The sequence below is a fragment of the Pseudorca crassidens genome, chromosome 21, assembly GCF_039906515.1.
Source record: "Pseudorca crassidens isolate mPseCra1 chromosome 21, mPseCra1.hap1, whole genome shotgun sequence".
Taxonomy (NCBI): domain Eukaryota; kingdom Metazoa; phylum Chordata; class Mammalia; order Artiodactyla; family Delphinidae; genus Pseudorca; species Pseudorca crassidens.
In genome coordinates, this window is record NC_090316.1 from 14389204 (window position 1) to 14409919 (window position 20716).

General features: G+C 40.0%; 1 protein-coding gene and 1 long non-coding RNA gene across 2 annotated transcripts in view; one reads left to right on the forward strand and one right to left on the reverse strand.

Annotated features, from left to right (window-relative positions):
* The window catches only part of PPP2CB (protein phosphatase 2 catalytic subunit beta), a 30512-nt gene extending 21775 nt beyond the window's left edge, over window positions 1–8737 (forward strand). The window contains exons 4-7 of the mRNA XM_067721583.1: window positions 1126–1215; window positions 1329–1490; window positions 3357–3475; window positions 7938–8737. Coding sequence (XP_067577684.1) covers window positions 1126–1215; window positions 1329–1490; window positions 3357–3475; window positions 7938–8010 — 444 coding nt within the window. The 3' untranslated portion in view covers window positions 8011–8737. The remainder of the gene's footprint in view (window positions 1–1125; window positions 1216–1328; window positions 1491–3356; window positions 3476–7937) is intronic.
* LOC137215972 (uncharacterized) lies at window positions 279–19298 on the reverse strand. Its single transcript, XR_010939518.1, has 3 exons — window positions 18081–19298; window positions 1302–6495; window positions 279–627 (listed from the first exon to the last, which is right to left on the reverse strand). It is a non-coding gene; the product is annotated as an uncharacterized lncRNA (long non-coding RNA).
* Window positions 19299–20716: the final 1418 nt, after the last annotated feature.

Here is a 20716-nt window from a genome sequence, read left to right on the forward strand (position 1 = left end):
GGAACTGGGTAAGTTTTATACACGTTGAGACCAGCAAGTTCTTCCTTTCATCCTCTCCATCTTCCTGCTTCCCTTTCCATCTATTGATATATCTACACACCATGTGTTAAGTGACAGTTTCTGATTCTGAGTAGTAGGACAGATCTACCTCCTTGGGAACTTTCACAGTCTTCTACTAACACTCATAAAATAGAAGTCATTTTTAAATGACCAAGTGGAAGTATAGTGTAAACCAAAACTTTTAGATGTAAGTAAGGGATGAAATGCAAGGAAGTGCATTTATTTATAAATTACATTTAATTCAAAGAATGAAACAGTAAAATAAACTTGGATTAATTAAAAATAAAAGCAGAAATAGATACCAAAACTACATAGTTGATCAATATGGCCCAAAGCAGTTTTTGAAAAGTCTATTAAAGAAATATAATGGTCAAAACTCATCTAGAGGGCTTCCCTGGTGGCGCAGTGGCTGAGAGTCTGCCTGCCGATGCAGGGGACACGGGTTCGTGCCCCGGTCCGGGAAGATCCCACATGCCGCGGAGCGGCTGAGCCCGTGAGCCACGGCTGCTGAGCCTGCGCGTCTGGAGCCTGTGCTCTGCAACGGGAGAGGCCACAGCAGTGAGAGGCCTGCGTACCGCGAAAAAAAAAAAAAAATAATAATAATAATAATAAATAAATAAATCCGGTATAAACATTGAGGACAAAATAACAAAAATATTTTTGCAAACTCTTAGAAAACTGAAAAACTATTACAACCAATAACAGGAATCAGTAGAGTCTTTGCTGTAAGAGAAACTTAAAATTTTTATATGTCAGCAGTAACCAACAGAAAAGTTAATGGTGGGTCACAAGCACGGAAATCGCATTCTAGAGAAAGTGGAAATATACTATATAAAATACCTAGGATTATAAAGAAAAAAGAAGTGTATTTTAAATGTTAACAGCTCTCTCTGATCATGCATTTTTTGTTTTTTTCCATTGTGTATTATACATTTTCCACTGTGAATATTATTAAATGCTATTTTGAAAAGCTACTAGGATTGACATTGGTAACCAGTATTTACTCTCCATTAACTTTCAGCATTTAATAAAACAAATTCATTTTCTTTTTAAATTCATAAACAGATATTCTGCCTCCATGGTGGCCTCTCCCCATCCATAGATACACTGGATCATATAAGAGCCCTGGATCGTTTACAAGAAGTTCCACATGAGGTAAACTTAGTTTTAATGAAAAAGAAAGCAATATAACCACATTGTGGTAACCCTAGATTAGTTAAATATGAATGCTCATAACTTACGTCGCATACTTCCGTTTTCTTTGCCAGGGCCCAATGTGTGATCTGTTATGGTCAGATCCCGATGACCGTGGTGGGTGGGGTATTTCACCACGCGGCGCTGGCTACACATTTGGACAAGATATTTCGGAAACGTTTAACCATGCCAATGGTCTCACACTGGTTTCTCGTGCTCACCAACTGGTAATGGAGGTATGTCCTTTTCTTATAGGATGATGATCTCTGTTTCAAATAAATGTTTCTCTAATAAAGCTTCATGACTTAGAATGTCAGAAACATTCCTCCCCATTACCTAAATGAAAGGAAAAAAAACTTGGCTGATTTTAGCAAGTAGGGAAAGTACTAGTTGGCCAAAGCGAAATTATGTATCACTTTTGTAATTAATTTAGACTTCAAGAAAAATTGCAAAAAAATAGTAACAAAAAATTCCTTTCTGTCCTACACTCAGATTCCTAAAGTATAAATATTTTAATATTTGCTTTATCATTCTCTCTCGTTCCTATTCCCCTTTCCCCTCACACATTACTTTTTTTTTTAGCTGTTTGAACGTCAGCTGAAGGTGAGATCCTCCTTTACATCCAAATTTCCATGTGTGTTTTGTAAAAATAAGGACTTTCTCCTAAATAACCACAGTATAGTTATCAAGGTCAGGAAATTTTCATTAATATAGTACCATTATCTAAGTGCTTTATTCAGGGAATTCCCTGGTGGTCCAGTGGTTAAGACTCTGTGCTTCCACTGCAGGGGGCACAAGTTTGATCCCTGGTCAGGGAACTAAGATCCCACAAGCCTCGCAGCACGGCCAAAAAAATAAAATAATAAAAAAAATTTTTAAGTCTATAAACGCTTTAGTCAAATTTTTATTATCTCACCAATGTCCTCTATAGCAAAAAATTTTTATAGCGAAATTTAATAATGTGTGTGCACCTATAATCTCATCCAGGATCATGCTGTATTCAGTCCCCTCGGATGTGGAAATTCCTCAGATTTCCTTTGTTTTGCATAATCTTGACATTTTTGAAGACTACAAGCAATTTTATTTTGTAGAAATAGCCTTCATTTATGGTTTGGCTGATGTTTCCTTATGATTCGGGATGTGCGCTTTTGGCGGGCGTATCACAGTATGATGATGTGTCCTTCTCGGCACATCATATCAGGTCATGGGATCTTTCCCAGTGCTGGTGCTATTAACTAACTTGGATCACTTGGTTAAGGTGGTGCCTGCCACATTTCTCTAGCATGATGTTACTATTCTTTAAACATTAAAGGAATATAAATAGAATATAATCCTTCCAAACCAGTAGGGAGTAGCTTCAAGATGTTAGAGAAAATTTCACTAACCCAACAGAGGCAGAAGGGGTAACAGCATGGTAATAAAGAACGTAGATTTGTACAGTAAAGATAAACCTCATTATAATCATAAGGAATGGGAATGGATAAAAATTTTTACTTACCTAAAATACTGAGAGTCTCAAATTGGATAAATAATCAAAAAATTCACCCATTATTTGGGATTTATCTAAAACATGATGATACCACAGACTAGAAATAGAGGGATGGAAAATGGTATATTAATACATCAATTAGATAATTATCCAAAATATAGTTAATAATATGAATCAGAAAGGGCTGTAAGACAGTAGTATATTTAGAAATAAAAAGAGGTATTTTGCTGATGAAAAGTGGCCCAGTTATATAGGAGAGAATAATTCTAAATTTTTATTTACCTAGTAATAGAGTCAAAGTATGTAAAGCAAAAATTGACATAATTTATGAGGAAGAATTGAGACATCTTCCATCATTGTGGGAGAAATCTGAATACACATCCTAGCCTCAATCTCAAGCATAGATTAAGCAGAAAAAGTTACTGAGCTCCATAGCTGGATCTCAGTGCAGGTGTACGTATTAAAGATGGACACCACATAAGGTAACACAGAAGACTGCATTTCCACAGAGAATACTCGTGTAACTTTTGAGTTTAGTTTTCTAAACTTAGCTCTGTCAACATTATGATTTTATGGTGAAATACTGATTTTTTTTTTTTTTTACATGCTGCAGGGATACAATTGGTGTCACGATCGGAATGTGGTTACCATTTTCAGCGCACCGAATTACTGTTATCGTTGTGGGAACCAGGCTGCTATCATGGAATTAGATGACACTTTGAAGTATTCCTTGTAAGTAACTTTAAATTTTAATTGTATGTAATCACTTTCAGAAGGAAAATTGCAACGTGGATTATTAAAGTTAGAGGTAGAGGAGTTTTGCTTCTGGAATAGCGGAGTGAGGAACATGGCAAACCCTCTCCCCAGTAGGAACAAATACTGGACTGGAAAATGTTATTTTAAACACTTGTTTCAAGTGTTCGGAATTTGTCCTAAATGTATACAGCAAATACAGAAACACTTATTCTGGATCTGCTAACTCTCAGTATAATACCAGAGTCTGTGGAATTTGAGTCACGAGTGTTTCCTCCTGTTTCCAGATCCCCTGTACAGAAACTACACTGCAGTCGTTCTGTCCCGGGTGGGTGTGGTCAAGAAGATGGGGCTTCTCCCCTCCCCCAGTTCCCAGTCCAGGGCTGTTGTTTCTCCCCCCTGGGGGGCAGGTGCCAGCATATCTCACCTGTCCCAGTCCAGGGTTACAGAGGCTCTGCTCCCAGTGGGTGCAGTCGGTCAGGCTGAGACTCCCTTCCCCTCCCTGGCTCCTAGGGTGGAGGCTGTGTTCCAGTCATGTGTGGCAGGCAGAAAATGCTGTCTCCCCAGTTCTTGCCTCAGTGCCTACTCTAGAACAGGGGATGTCACTAAGAAGTGGGCCATCATACCTGCCTGCAACTCCGGAACAGTGGCATAGAAGTTCTGTTCAGAGAGAGATGCAGAACAAAAAGTTCCTTACCTCTGCCTGAGGGGGCTGACCTTACTTAGAACAGAGGGTCAAGAATTGCACGCCTAAGTATTTTGTTGAAGACAGTGGGTATTATGGTGGAGACCAATGAAGAAGGCTCTCATAGCTCCCGTGATACTAGTAGCAACAAGCAAAAGAGGAGAGCAAGGAGAACTTTAACAGGTAAAAGCAGGGAAAGAGATAGTGAAGAAGAGCTTTCCTGAGATCATCACAGTCAACTCTGGGAGACAAGATGGCTGTGCACGTACATTAGGCTGTATCCACACAGGAGCAGTCAGACACATCATGGTCAAAATGTTGAGAGTCTAAAAGAAATAATCTTGAAGGCAGTAAGAGAAAAATGACTTACAGGAGGGAACCTCAATTGAATAATCAGCTAACATTTCCTCAGAAAGGCAATGAAACATACTCAAAGTGCTGAAAATAAAAAACCAAGGTCATATCCAGCACAACTTCAGAATGAACACAAAAGAAGGGCATACCCAGATAAACAAAAACTGAGGGAATTCAATGCTGGCAGACTTACCATACAAGATATACTAGAGGGAGCACTTCAGGCTGAAAGCAAATGATACCAGAAAGTAAGTCAGCTGCACACACAAGGTAGTAATAGTAGAAGATGGTAGAATTGCACCTTCTTAACTGATTTAAAAACCAGTTGCATGACACAGTAAGGATATATTTGTAGTATAATTGAACTTAAAAGAAACAGAATATATAGAAATGCAGCCGTAGATTTGATAGTAACAGCACAGAGGAGGTGGGTGGGAACAAAGCTGTACTAAAGAAGGAAGTAACACCAGATGGTAACTTGAATTAAAGGAAGAATATGAAGAAAATACAAATGAGAAGGTTATTTAACAAAATCTATAAATATACACTCACTCTCCTTCTCTCTCAGCTTCTTCAGGGTCATAAGAGTATATAAAATAGTAATTATATATTATAGTAATTATATTAAAAAGTGTATATAATAATTTTGGGGGTTTATAACATATACTGTGTATAACAGCAATACCAAAAACGGGGAATGGAAATGGAAAGGAGCTATATGCTATCTAGGAGTAAATACCTCTTAAATCACTAGAATTTATAAATCTGAAGTAGAATTTCATAAGTTGTGTATTCTGAGTTCCAGAGCAACCACTAAAAAAGAAAAATAATGGTAAAGTTATTAAAGGAATTTAAATACTATGTTAGAAAATAATATTTTACTAAAAAGAAAGCAGTTAAAGCAGGAACCAATAAACAAAGAAAGGCATATTTAAAAAAAGAAAAGAAAATGGCAGGTATAAATCCAGTCATATCAATAACACTGAATGAGTCATCAACACAATGCAATCAAAGGGCAGAAATTATCAAGTTGGTGTTTTTGTTTTTAAATATCTGGCTTTATAATGTCTACAGGAAACATAATTTAGATTCAAAAACAAAAATAGGTTAAAAATAAAATGGTGAGAAAAGATACATCATGCAAATAGTAACCATAAAAGTGCTGGACTGGATATACTAATACCAGACCAAACAGATTTCAAACCAAAAACTGTTACTAGAAATAAAGAAGAACACTTCACAATGATAAAGAGTCAGACTATTAGGAAAATATATCATAAACGTATGCACTTAACAGTGGAGCCCTAGAATATACGGAGCAGAAATGAACAGAATTGAAGGAAGAAACAAATAGTTGGAGACTTTATTATGCCACCTGCAATAACAGAACTAGACAGAAGATCAGCAAGGAAATAGAAGACTTGAAAAACACTACAACTTTACCTAACATCTGCAGAACACTCCACCAGGCAATAGCAGAACACAGTTTTCTCAAACGCACATGGAACATTCTCCAACACTGACCATGTGCTTGGCTATAAACCCTACGCCTTAGAACATTTAAGATTGGAGTCATACAAAGTATGTTCTCCAGACACTGTGAGATGAAATCAGAAATCAATAACAAAAGAAAAACTGGAAAATATACAAATAGGTACAAACTAAGACACTCCTAAATAACCTTTGCGGGGCGGGGGGGTGAAAGAAGAAATCACCAGGGAAATGAGAAGATACTTTGAGATGAGTGAAAATGAAAACACAGTGTACCAAAACCTGTGGGATACAGTGAAAGCAGTGTTTGCAGGGAAATTTATAGCTGTAAATGCCTGTATTAAAAGTCAGATAGAATTAGAAGTTGACAATATATAACCCAGAAGAGGGCTCTCACCAGAACTCACCCATGCTGGCACCCTGATCTCCAACTTCCAGCCTCCATAACCTAACTGTACACCTTAAGGACCTAGAAAAAGAAGAGCAAACTAAACTCAGTGCAAGCATATGGAAGGAAATAAAATTAGCAGTGGAAATAAAATGAAATAGTACAAAAACCGTAGAGAAAACCAACGGAACCAAAAGTTGTTTCTTTTTGACAAAATTGAAAAGCCTTAACTAGACTGGCCAAGAAAAAAAAAGAGTGAAGACTCACATTACCAAAATCCCCACAAGCCTTACTGAAAGAAGAAGAATTGTGAGGGAATACAATAACTATATGGCAACAAATTAGGTAACTTGGATAAACTGGACAAATTCATAGAAAGACAAAAAGGAAAACTACCAAAACTGACTCAGAAAATCTGAATAAACCTATAACAAATGAAGAAATTAAATTAATAATTTTAAGACTCCCTACAAAGAAAAGCCCAGGCCCAGTTGGCTTCACTGGTGAATTGACCAAATGTTTAAAAAGGAATTAACACCAGTCCTTCACAAAGACCTACAAAAAGAAGAGGAGGGATTACTTCCCAACCAATTCTTTAAAGATTGTATTACCCTAATACCAAAATCAAAGACATTTTAAGAAAACTACAGACCAATACTCTTTATGTGTATAGACACAAAAATCTGCAACAAAATATTAACCAAATCCATAAGTATATAAAAAGAATTATACACGGACCAAGTGGGATTTAGCCTAGGAATGCAAAGTTGGTTCAAAATATGAAAATCAGTTCTTGTAATAAACCATATTAATAAAGGACAAAAACCACATGATCTCATTAAGGCCAGAAAAAGTATTTGTCAAAATCCAGCACCTTTTCACAATAAAAGTATAGTTGACCCTTGAACAACATGGGTTTGAACTGTGTGAGTCCACTTGTATGTGGATTTTTTTTTTAGTACTCTATAAACACTACAGCACTACAGGGGCTTTGGAACCACAGGTAGGGAGGAACCGCGTATACAGAGGGCTTGGCTTTAAGTTATACTCGGATTTTTAACTGCAGAGGGCTGGGACCCCAACCCCGTGTGGTTGAAGGGTCAGCTGTACTCAACCAGTCAAAGAAGGGAACTTTCTCATCCTGGTAAATGTCATCTACAGAAACCCCACAGCTAATTACATCATTCTTAATAGTGAAAGACTGAATGCTTTTCCTCTAAAATCTAAAACAAGCATGTCTGCTCTCTTTACTTCTATTCAACTGATAGTGATACTACAAACCGTTTATGCCAAACATGAACCAGACATCCTGTCTGCCTAAATCTTCACCGTAGCTCTGTGAGATAGTTTTATGAAAGAGAACACCTGCAGTGACCTACCCAGGGTCACTCCAGTCATAAAGAACACAGAAAAGGTGGGAGACGAGGACTGCTCTTTCTACCTTGGTGTCTTGTTCTTTATTGATTGGTTTGCCTGCAGCGTCAAATCCTTTAACCATTTGCTTTCTTTTTTGCCATTTATAGCCTTCAGTTTGACCCAGCACCTCGTCGTGGAGAGCCTCACGTGACCCGGCGCACCCCAGACTACTTTCTGTAAATTCCTCCAGGGAAAACCTGTCTTTGTATGTGGAAGTAGTATACCTGGCTTTTTAAAATATATATATTTAGAAACAAAAGAAAAAAAAGCAACAGTAATCTGTGTGTTTCTGTAACAAATTGGGATCTGTCTTGGCATTAAACCGTATCATGGACCAAACTGTGCCATACTAATGATGAGCATTTAGCACAACTTGAGACTGAGATTAGGTCAACGCTATGTTCTAGATCGGTCGGTCTTAACAGTTTGCCTGCTGTGTTTGTAGTAACCGCTTTCCTTGGGGCTGTTCAAGCAAAAGAGGTAACTAACTCCATCTCCGTTTGCACTTACTTGGAGATTTTAGTTAGAGTGTTTAACTGGCATGGATTAATAGGGCTGGATTTTTATTTTTAAGAAAAATTCACAAGCTAACTTCCACTTAATTCATTACCGTGTATTTTATTGAAATGTATAATTAACTGAAAAAAAGATTCTTGGGAGTACGTTGTCATAACATTTAAAGAGATTTCCCTTCCTTTAAACTAAATTACTATTTTATGTTGATCTGCATATTTCTGTATATTTGTCATGACAGTGCTTGCATTCTGTTTGGTGTACTGAGCAAATAAACTTTCCATTTTAAACAAAAACATGTTGATTTACTGTGGTACACTTTAAATGAAAGTTTTACTCTTTTGTAACTTCGTATGAGATCTCTTGACCTGTAATAAACAGTTGTGTTGAGGTACTTTAAATGTAGCGTTCTTTGTTTAGGACTTATTTTCAGAAGAAAAAAATTTTTAAGAATACCTGATGACTCTTAGGCCACGGAAGACATTCTTATTTCTAAACATCATTTCATTAGGTAATTTGTATTACTCACATTTTACACTATGGATGATATGCTAAAAACTGTAGGATATCATATGGCTGGGTAGAATCTTTTAAAAACCAAAATGTTATTTTATCTGTACCTTTTGATGCAGAAATGAAATGAGAATAAATCAACCGCCACATAAAGTCTAGTACAAGTCGTAGTGCTGTTTAAGTGTACAGCGTGAATTCCGGATGGCAGAAGGGAACATGCGGAGTCTGCAGGGGGAGGTGATGGAAGACACAGAGGAAAACTAAACTCTTTTGTCTTTATGTAAGAAAACAAGAAGGTAAAAATAGGTATAAACATCTCAAAATTATAATCAACGTAAATGAACTGTATTCTCTAGTTAGAAGACAAAGGGTAAGAGCTGGTTTTTTAGAAAATCCAGCTATATACCTGATTACAAGACACACACCAGATGCAAAGTGACTTGGATAGGTTGAAATTAGAAGATGGGAGAGACCAAGAAAAGATACTAAAAGGAAAACTGGAGTAGCTATATAAATATTAAAATAGACTGAGACAAAATTTAAGAGCCTAGAACCAATACAAATAGTTATCTCATAATTCTAAACCTGAATGCATATACCAAAATAGCCTCAAATATGTTAAAAACAAAAAGCCTGACAAATGCAGAGAAAGCTTGACAAGTTTTCATTACAGTGGCAGATTTCAACTCTCTTCTCTGTTATTATAAAGTAAAATACAAAAACTGGAAGATTTGAACAACACATTTGAATAAGATTGATATAATATACATATACATCTCTGTATCCTAACGGAATACACATTCTTATCAAGTTTATATGGAACGTTTATAACAATTGGCAATTATTAGGCCATAAAGCAAGTCTCAAAAACTTTCAAAAAATTGACATTGTCTATGGTGCAATTAATTTAGAGGTTAATAGCAAAAATATTATTTATAGAAATACCTATATATTTTGAAACTTCAAAAATAAGGGTCAAAGAGGAAGTAAAGGAAATTTAAACTTCCATAAAACAGAATTTAGAAAAACTGGTTATGAAAATACATATAAAATTATGTGGATAAAATAGAATAACCAAAACAATTTTGAAAAACAAGAACAAAGAGCACGTTCACTTCCCTATGTCAAAATTTAAGTTTCATAAAAGTACAGTTTTCAAGACAGTGTAGTATAGGACTTCCCTGGTGGCACAGTGGTTAAGAATCCACCTGCCAATGGAGGGGACACAGGTTCGATCCCTGGTCCGGGAAGATCCCACGTGCCATGGAGTAACTAAGCCCATGTGCTACAAGTGCTGAGCCTGCGCTCTAGAGCCCACGAGCCACAACTGCTGAAGCCCACACACCTAGAGCCTGTGCTTCTCAACGAGAAGCCACCGCAATGAGAAGCCCACGCATTGCAACGAAGAGTAGCCCCCGCTCACCACAACTAGAGAAAGCTTGCACGCAGCAACAAAGACCCAACACAGCCAAAATGTAAGGATGGACATAGAGATCAATGAACAGAATTGAAAGTACAGAAATAAATCCTTACATTTATAGTCAAATAATTTTCAGCAAAAATAGCTAGGCAATTCATTAAGGGAAGGATTGTTCAACAAATGGTGTTAGGAAAATTGTTATATGCAAATGCAAAAGGATGAACTTAGATGCTTACCTCCCATCATACAAAAAAATTCACTAAAAATGGATCAAACTTTAACAAGAAAATACAGAACCTCTTTGACAACGTGGGTTAAGCAGAGATTTCTTAAATAACACCAAAAGAATGGTACACAAAAATTTTAAGCTGATAAACTGGACCGTGAAAATTCAAAACTTTTGTGCTTCAAAGGACAGAATTAAATGAAAAGACATACACTGAAAGAAAATATTTGCATCACATATCTGATAAAAGACTTGTATCCAGATTTTAAAAGAATTCTTACCACTCAATAAGACAATCAGAACATGGGCAGAAGATGTGAAAAGACATTTCAGCAAAGAAGATATGCAAATAGTTAATAAATACATGAAAAGATCAACATCATTAGTCATTAGGGAAATGTAAACTAAAAACAATTGAGATATCACTTCACACCCATTAGAAAGGGTATAATAAATAAGCCTTTCTTATTTATGAACAAATAACAAATATTGGTGAGAATGTGGAAAAGTTGGAGCCCTCCCACATTGCTATTGATAAATGTAAAATGGTGCAGCCACTTTGGGAAACTTGACAGCTTCTTAAATGCAAAGTAACTATGACCCAGCAATTCCACTCATTCATAGCTACCCACGTATATGGTTAAAATACATGTTCAGGGCTTCCCTGGTGGTGCAGTGGTTGAGTCCACCTGCCAATGCAGGGGACATGGGTTTGTGCCCCGGTCTGGGAAGATCCCACATGCCGCGGAGCGGCTGGGCCCGTGAGCCATGGCTGCTGAGCCTGCGCGTCCGGAGCCTGTGCTCCACAACGGGAGAGGCCACAATGGTGAGAGGCCCGCGTACCGCAAAAAAAAAAAAAAAAAAAAGTTCCTACAAAGACATACATGCAAATGTTCACAGCAACATTAATTACAATAGCTGAAAGCTGGAAACATTCTAAATGTCCATCAACTGTTCAGTGGATAGACAAAAATGTTATACAATAGTAAACCAGCATTAATAAAAAGTAGTGAACTGAAACATAATACAACATGGATGAACTTCAAAACATGCTAATGAAAGAAGCCAGACATGACAAACTACACATATTCCATTTCTATGAGATGCCCAGAAAAGGCAAATTTATGGAGAAAGAAGGAGATTAGCCCTGGGACTTCCCTGGTGGTCCAGTGGTTTAGACTCCACGCTCCCAATGTAGGGGGCCCCGGTCGATCCCTGGTCGAGGAACTAGATCCCCAATGCCACAACTAAAAGATCCTGCATGAGGCAACTAAAGACCTGGAGCAGCTAGCTGAATGAATGAATGTCGTTGCCTGGCCAGTGGGAATGGGAATTAACTGTAAATGGGCATGAGGGTTCTTGTTAGAATGATGAAAATGTTCTAAAACTGGTTTATGGTCATGATTGCGCCTTTTGGTAAATTTACCAAAAATCTTTACCCTTGAAATGGGAATATTTCATATGTAAAATATACCTCAATGAAGCTGTTTACAGAAACAAAACTTGTGCAGTGCAACCAAACCAGGCTTTACAGGGAAATTTATAACTAAATGCTTGTATTGTAACAGAGGAAAAGCTGAAAATTGAGCTAAGTGTTTACTATTCCATAAAAGTTAAAAGGTTAAGAGCAAATATCGAAAGAAAAGATTCAAAAGAAAATATCAACAGAACCAAAGTTGGTACTTGAAAAGATTAATAAAATGAAGGAAAACATTCAGGGGCACAAACAAAAGCACGAATTTGCAGAATAAAAGAGAAGTGATTAAAAAGTCTAGAGGGTACTATGAATAATATTGGCCAATAAATTTGAAAACTGAGCAAAAAAGAAGTACTGAGCAAATTACTAGGGTATTTTGACCTTATCAAACTGACTCAAGAATAAATGGAGGGGGGCTTCCCTGGTGGTGCAGTGGTTGAGAACCCGCCTGCCAATGCAGGGGACACGGGTTCGAGCCCTGGCCTGGGAGGATCCCACATGCCGTGGAGCAGCTGAGCCCGTGTGCCACGGCTGCTGGGCCTGCGCTCTGGAGCCCGCGAGCCACAACTACTGAGCCCACGTGCCACAACTACTGAAGCCCACGTGCCTGGAGCCCGTGCTCCGCAACAAGAGAGGCCACCGCGGTGAGAAGCCTGCACACCACAACAAAGAGTAGCCCCTGCTCGCCGCAACTGGAGAAGGCCTGCACGCAGCAATGAAGACCCAACGCAACCAAAAATAAATAAATAAATAATAAATACACTTAAAAAAATTTAAAAAATAAATAAATGGAGGGCTTCCCTGGTGGCGCAGTGGTTAAGAATCTGCCTGCCAATGCAGGGGACACAGGTTCGAGCCCTGGTCTTGGAAGGTCCCACATGCCACGGAGCAACTAAGCCCGTGAGCCACAACTACTGAGCCTGCTCATCTGGAGCCTGTGCTCCGCAACGGGAGAGGCCACAACAGTGAGAGGCCCGCGCACCACGATGAGGAGTGGCCCCCGCTCGCCGCAACTGGAGAAGGCCCTCGCACAAAAACGGAGACCCAACACAGCCAAATAAATAAATAAATAAATTTTAAAAAAAGAGATAGAAACCTAAACACTACTTTAAAAAAAACACTACATAGAGAACAGACCTGTGGTTGCCAAGGGGGAAGAGGGGAGGGGAGGGATGGATTGCGAGTTTGGGACTAGCAGATGCAAACTATTATATATAGAATGGATAAACAACAACGTCCTATTGTATATTCAACATCCTGTAATAAACGATAATGGAAAAGGAAAAAAAATGGAGTCTAACTACTGTTACTATTAAAGAAATTGAATCACTCATTTAAATCTTACGAAGACTACACTAGGTACCAATGGTCATACTAGTGTTATTCACAATAGCCAAAAGGTGGAAAAAACCCAGATGTCCATCAACCGGCAAGTAGATAAAGAAAATATGGTATATACGTACAATGGAATATTATTCAACCATAAAAAGGATAGATTCTGATATATGCTACAACATGGATGACCCTCAAAGACATGCTAAGTGCAACAAACCAGGCACAAAAAGACAAATACTGTTTAATTCCACTTATATGAGGTGCCTAGAATAGGCCAATTCACAGACACAGAAGGTAGAATAGAGATTACCAGGGGCTGGGGAAGGAGGGAAGGGGAGTTACTATTGAATGTGTAGTATGTTTGCGATGACGAAAAAGTTCTGGAAATTGTTGGTGGTGATGGCTGCACACCACTGTGAATGTACTTAACGCCACTGAATTATATACTTTAAAATGGCTAAAATGGTAAATTCTGTATATTTTACCACAATAAATTTTTTTTCTTTTTAGAATCAGCTTGTTATAGTCACACGCATAGGAGAAGAAAAAAACAAAAACCTGCTGGGCTTTTGACCAGAACTGTAGTATCTGTCACTTTGGGGAGAAGAGATGTTTTCACATGGAGTCTTCCACTCCATGGAGACTGCATATACCTCCTTTAAGTCTTCCTTAATTTCTCTCAACGTCGTATTATACTATTTGGGGTATTATATTTGGTGTATAAATCTTGCCATCTAGGGCTTCCCTGGTGGCGCAGTGGTTGAGAGTCCGCCTGCCGATGCAGGGGACACGGGTTCGTGCCCTGGTCTGGGAAGATCCCACATGCCGCGGAGCGGCTGGGCCCGTGAGCTATGGCCGCTGAGCCTGCGCGTCCGGAGCCTGTGCTCCGCAACAGGAGAGGCCACAACAGTGAGAGGCCCGTGTACTGCAAAAAAACAAACAAACAAAAAATCTTGCCATCTAACCGTATTTCATTTAATTAATTAATTTATTTATTTTTGCGGGTTTTTTGTCTCTGGGGTCCTACCAACATCAACACTTGGAATCCTATACATGTTGGAACCAGGAGAAACCTTAAAAATCATGTAGCTATTGCCTTCCTCCCACCTTTACCAGAAGGGTTGATTGTGGTCCAGTTTTCATGTATTTGCCAACAATTTCAATCTTACGTCTCCAGCCACAATTTCTTCTCTGAACTCCAGACCTAGTTAGCTGCTTCTGCAGCCCCTCATCCTGGATGCCCCATGGTACCTGAATCTGAACATGTCCAGAACTGGGCTCAGCACCTCCCCGACCTGGTCCTCCTCCAGGCTCCCCTGACCTGCGTGAAGAACATCACCACCACCCCCTGCTGCCAGGGCCACAATTTTGGGAGGCCCCTTGCCGCCTCCTATGGCATCCCACCGCCAAGCAAACATCAAGGTTACTGGTTTCTTCTGCCTAAATCACAAAATCTCTCCAAGTCCCCTCTGCCTCCTTAAGTTTAAATGTCCCATGGCTCTCAATGGACCCCTGCAAAAGAATCCTCATTAAATCCCCCAAATCTGTTCTTTCCTTGTTCCAATCCATGTTCCCTGAAGCCAGAATGCCTTTAAAAAATGCTGCTTTCTCATTTAACTCCTTTGTTGATAGGCTTCCAACAGCTCTACTTTAAAAAAAATTAGTATTATTATTATTATAGTTAACTTATTGAAAATTTATTACATCCTAGGACCTGTTCTAAGGACTTCATACATAGTAACTCAGTTAATCCTCACAACTCTAAATATCCCCATTATACAGATGAGGAAACTGAGGCTTAGAGAAGCACCTCTAAGGCTTTTGCATCAGCTCTTTCCCCATTCTTGACTCTTTGATCTGGATGACTGCTATTCAAACTTCAGATGGATACCTTGGGGAGCATTCTAGGACCTCTTAACGAGGTCAGGCCCTCCTATGACACACATCCCAGTTTGTAATTATATATTGTTTTGGTGGTGGAGGATCACTGGATTGATGTCTGCCACCCCAATCGGCTTTAAATTCTATGTTTTACTCTTCGCTGTGTCCACAGTATTCGACATGTAACAAACTCTTGCTCAGTACTTGTGAAATGGATGGATGAAAAGGGTTTTCAGTCAGAGGGGGAATGTGGTCAGATGTGCTTTAGAAGGATTTCTCTAATGTGAAAGTTTGGAGGTGGTGAGACCCAGTCACTGCCAGCCACTGGATTCAGGAGTGAAGAGGGTTGTCTGGAGGAGGGGAATGGCCACGGGGATGGAGAGCAGACAGTGAACCTGGGGAGGGTTTAGGAGGAAGATAGGGCAGGCCCTGATAATTAAATGGATGGAGGAGAGGACAAGGGAGGGGTCAAGAGTGACTCCCACGTTTCTGGCTTAGACACCTGGTACCTTGACTCCAGGTGGGGAGCACCTCGGAGGAACGAGGCAGGCGGGGTTGGCAGAGCAGGTGGTCCCTAGACCAAGTCAACAGAAACATGGGAAAGTTCTCAAAATCTTTGTGCCCAAACTCCTCTGTGCCCAAACTCTATCTAGCTCGGTCCTGTGTACTTGTCCAGTCTCACCCCAGACTCAGGGCACGTAGCCCACAGCTCCTCTCCCAAGCTCCACTCTTTCTCCTCGCAGGGGGCCTTTGAGACTCAGCTTCAAGAACATCTCCTCTGGGATCCCTCCCCAGTCCCTCCACCCCTTCCTGAGATTAACATGTTCTCTGCTGTTTCCGGGATTCACTGTATCCGAAATGTTTCTCTGCCTATCTCTCCTATTTGATTTTAAAATGCTGTTGTAAAACATGATACCATTCTATTTTAATTTCTAATTGTTTACTGATAATAAATAAAAATAAAAGTGATTTTTAAAGTATCGTCCTTGTATCCAGTAGCCATATTAAAGACACTTCTTTTTTTTTTTTTTTTTTTTTTTTTTTTTTGCAGTACGCGGGCCTCTCACTGTGTGGCCTCTCCTGTTGCGGAGCACAGGCTCCGGACGCGCAGGCTCAGCGGCCATGGCTCACGGGCCCAGCCGCTCCGCGGCGTGTTTCCCGGACCGGGGCATGAACCCGTGTCCCCTGCATCGGCAGGCAGATTCTCAACCACTGCGCCACCAGGGAAGCCCAAGACACTTAATTCTTATACTTAGAAATTACTTTGTATTTTTTTAAATTACAAAATCATGTTGTCTGTGAATACAAAGCTCTTTACTTCCTTCCTAATCTTTGTGACTTTTCTTACATGTTTCATCATTGTTTTAGCTAAGACAACCAATATTTCATATTAGCTGTATTTTTTTTGGGAGGTGTTTATCCATTACCACTGTTTTTTTAGGGCTACATACAGTTGGGTGCTATTCTTTAAATCCAATTTAGGGACTTCCCTCGTTGCCCAGTGGGTAAGACTCCACGCTTCCAATGCAGGGGGCCTGGGTTCAATCCCTGGTCAGGGAACTAGATTCCACATGCATGCCGCAACTAAGAGTTCGCATGCCTCAACTAAAGATCCCGCATGCCGCAACTAAGACCCGGGGCAGCCAAAATAAATAAATAAATAAATATTTAAAAAAATAAATCCAAGTTAACACTCTGTCTTTAACTGGGGGTATTCAGACTATTTATAATTAATGTGATTATCAATACAGTTAAGTCTATCATCTTGCTCTTTGTTTTCTATTTGCCCCATACATTCTTTTTTTCTTAATTCTTCTGGATTAATTAAATATTTTGTATTCCATTTATCTTTTTAGTGGCTTATTAGCTTACTGTTTTGTTACTCTAAGTGGTAGCTTTAGGATTTGTGGTATACCTTTAACTTAACACAGTCTATCTTCAAGTAACATATCATGCCACATACCGTATAAGAACCTTATAATATTTCTGTTTATCCCTGCCCAAACTTTGTGCTATTGTCATACATGTTGCTTTTGCACATATTAAAAATCACAGGGACTTCCCTGGCGGTCCAGTGGTTAAGATTCCACGCTTCCAATGCAGGGGGCACAGGTTTGATCCCTGGTCGGGGAACTAAGACCCCACATGTGGTGCAGTGCTGTGTGGTGCTGGGGGGGGAATGGGGGGAAGAGAGACCAAAAAAATTTTTTTTAATGAGAAATAAAAATCACATAGAACGTTACTGCTTCTGTTTAAACAGTAGATTATTATTTAAAGGGATATAAATAATAAAAATCTTTAAGAATTTTATGTATTTAGTCATTTAAATATAGACCATTTCCAGGGCTCCTCATGCCTTTGTTTAGATTCATATTTCGCTCTGGTATAATTATTCTTCTGCCTTAAAGATTTACTTGTAGTGCAAGTCTGCTGGTGATGAATTCCTTCAGCTTTTGTATGTCTTAAAAAATATTTCTCCTGCCTGACAGCCTTTTTGGATGTCCAGTGCTGCACCTGGCAACTGAAATCTGATTTTTCTTTCTTTTTTTTTTCTGCCAAAATGATTTTATTTTTTTGGCCATGCCACATGGCTTGTGGGCTCTTAGTTCCACATCCAGGGATTGAACCTGGGCCCACGGCAGTGAGAGCACCGAGTTCTAACCACTGGACCGCCAGGGCATTCCCTCATGATTCATTTTTTGAAAGATATTTTCACTAGGTATAGAATTCAGTGTCACTCACAGTCTCAGAGCCTCAGGCCTATGGAGGCCTCAGATTCCACTAACGGCGGGCTAGCTGCTGTTACCTTGTGCTCAGGGCAGGGGCTGGGTGTTAGGCTTCCTGTGTCCCTGTGTCCCCCTCAGCTTTCCATGGTCCCCACATACCTGTATCAGAGAGAGGGTCCTCCTCCATGCTCTGACCCCGCCCCTGGTTGTAGACAGCTGTTGCTTGTGGTTGGGTGCTAAACTCGTGGTAGGAGCAGGTGACACGCTGTTTGTTCCAATTCGGCCTCAAATCTCAGGCAGGCCCTTTGTACTTTGGCTTCAGGGGTGAGGTTTTCTTGGCATTCCTGTTCCTCCTACCTGTGACCTCCAAACTCGGGCTGATAACTGTGGTGGGTCTGGGGTGCTTGTTCTTTGCGCCACCCGTAGCAGGACAGCCATCGTCTGGTATCTGTATCTGCCCCTCCCCCAGCAGCAGAGACTTTCTGCTTCTACCCTTCCCCCAGCAGCAACAAGTCTTCGCCTGCGTCCTGGAAGAGGAAGGTCGGTTTTGCTTTTACTGTTTCTCTAGAAACAGTAAATCTTTGCCAGTGTTCTGTGGCCACAGTAGCTGGTGTACCACCCCCAGCACCTTAAGACTTCGGCTCTGCGGGGGAGAAGGATCCCGGGAAGCTAGTGGGGCTTTGAGCTTGTTCCTGCACAGGCACCAATCACCTCCTCGTTTGCACGGAGGTCGGCAGTGCTCTCTCTCCTTCTGGCGGACACCTGGTGAAGGCGGAAGGAGGGCGAACAGCTTTCAGGTGAGTGGGAACCGCCTCTGCGTCTGAGCACTGGCTTCAAGGCACATGACCTGTGCACTCACAAACAGCCCACGCTTAGAAGGTCCTTGCGTCTGGTTTCACGCTCTGCTGTCACCATCCTGAAGTCTTCATTTTTGAGCAAGGGTTCTCGTATTTTCATTTCGCGCTAAGACCCACAAATTAAGTAGCCAGTCCCGTTCCAAAGTGATGCAATAGCCCACGCTTAGCTTTTACAAATGTTAAAATCTTAGCTAAATTTTTCTTACCTGCTTATATAGCAGCTACCTTTTCTCCCATTGATGTGAGACAGTAGAGAGTCTGTGTGCCCCGTCTCTCCTCTCAGTGGATTTTCCCTCTTCGGAATTCAGTTTGTGTCTACCTCGCAGCCTCAGTCACCTGAGGGCTCAAAAATGTTACGCTTTTGTCTGTCATCCAGCCGTTTCTTGTCAGGGTGGGAGAAACATTTTTTGCAGCTTTCTAAGTGGATTACTTCAGATCCTAAGTGGAAGTCCAGAACTGCTGTATGGTTTAGAACTTGCTGTTTTCAGGATCTCAATTTCAGCTAGCGGAACAATGAACTCATTAAGGCTAGTCTCTTCCCCTACACCCCACTCCCCGCCCCTTTAAAGAGGAATGTCACATTTCTTTAAAAATTTCCTTCAAAAAAAGATGGCTTTATGCTTTTTATTTTCTTTTTTCCCCACAACAAAATACGCCTTAGTGTCACTGTCAATAGTAGAATAGCCTGAAAGGACATTTATAGGTTGTTTCAATAACAGGCATCCATTGTATCATTAAACCCAATTACTCAATTGATCTCCCACATCGGTCCATGACAGTGAGGGAGAAAGTACGACGTGAGGCAGGAACAGAGAGGAGGAGTAATAAAAGTAGGGGAAATTCTCTAAATAAGGATATGTGGCTTGTGTGCTAGAGATAAACAGGTTATAGAATGTACTCCTCACCATGCTGACAGCACACTGTTTTTAAATACCCGTGCCAACTACAAATAGGCACTTGTCATCTACCTCTACAAGGATTAAACCATGAGCTGCTGCAGCGGCTGACTTTCAACACCACCTGAAAGGAGTTCAGGGTGGAGAGCAGGAATGAGGCCCTCTGCGCTCTGGGAAAAACTGGCGGAACAGGTCTTCAGAGAGTTCGCCATTTTCAGGAGACGATTTTAGGAGCCCAATTCTTGCATCTCCTCGTATGTAGAAAAGCACTGAAATCCCTGATGGTGACGTCTGCTCCTCGTGACAATCTTCTGCCAAAACGCGTGCTTCACTGCACGCACCCCGTCACTAAAGTCACGGAGAACACCGACCTCCCCCCGCCTCTCTGCCATTACAGTTTCTCAGAGCTCCCTGAAATGCTGTCTCTCCCTCCTGGGCGATAGTTCTCATTTTGCCCCAAATAAAACTTAACTCACAACTCTCAAACGTTGTGCTTTTTTTTTTTTCAGTCGACACTCGGAATATTCTTTAGTATACTTAAGATGTAGGTCTTCTAAATTTTTCAGTATTACTCCTTCACTGAAGGATATTATTAAAAACAATAATAAACAGGCTAAGCTGAAACAGGATTCAAGTTACTTTTCCCTGGGGCTATTCTTTTAAAAAATCTAAAGCTATTTTACTCATATATCACTTGACGAATTACAAGTCTGTCCCCTTTTTTATCTTAAGCTATTGATATCTTTAAACATCTTATCGTGGAAAACTATACAAAAGTAGAAATAAGAGTATAAGGTACCTCAATGTACCTTTTACTTAGCTTTAATATTTATTCATCTATATCCCCACATACTGTCCTCTCTCTCACCCAACCACAATACCATCATCCCACCTAGAAAAAATAATTCCTTAATCATGTTTCTAATTTTTCCAACTCATTGCACGAGGACTACAGTATAAAAGAATAGTATTATTAACCAAGAATCTAAAGATTTAAGGCATCTGTAATTTCCCTAAATTCAGAGCAAGAATTAGCTTTTGT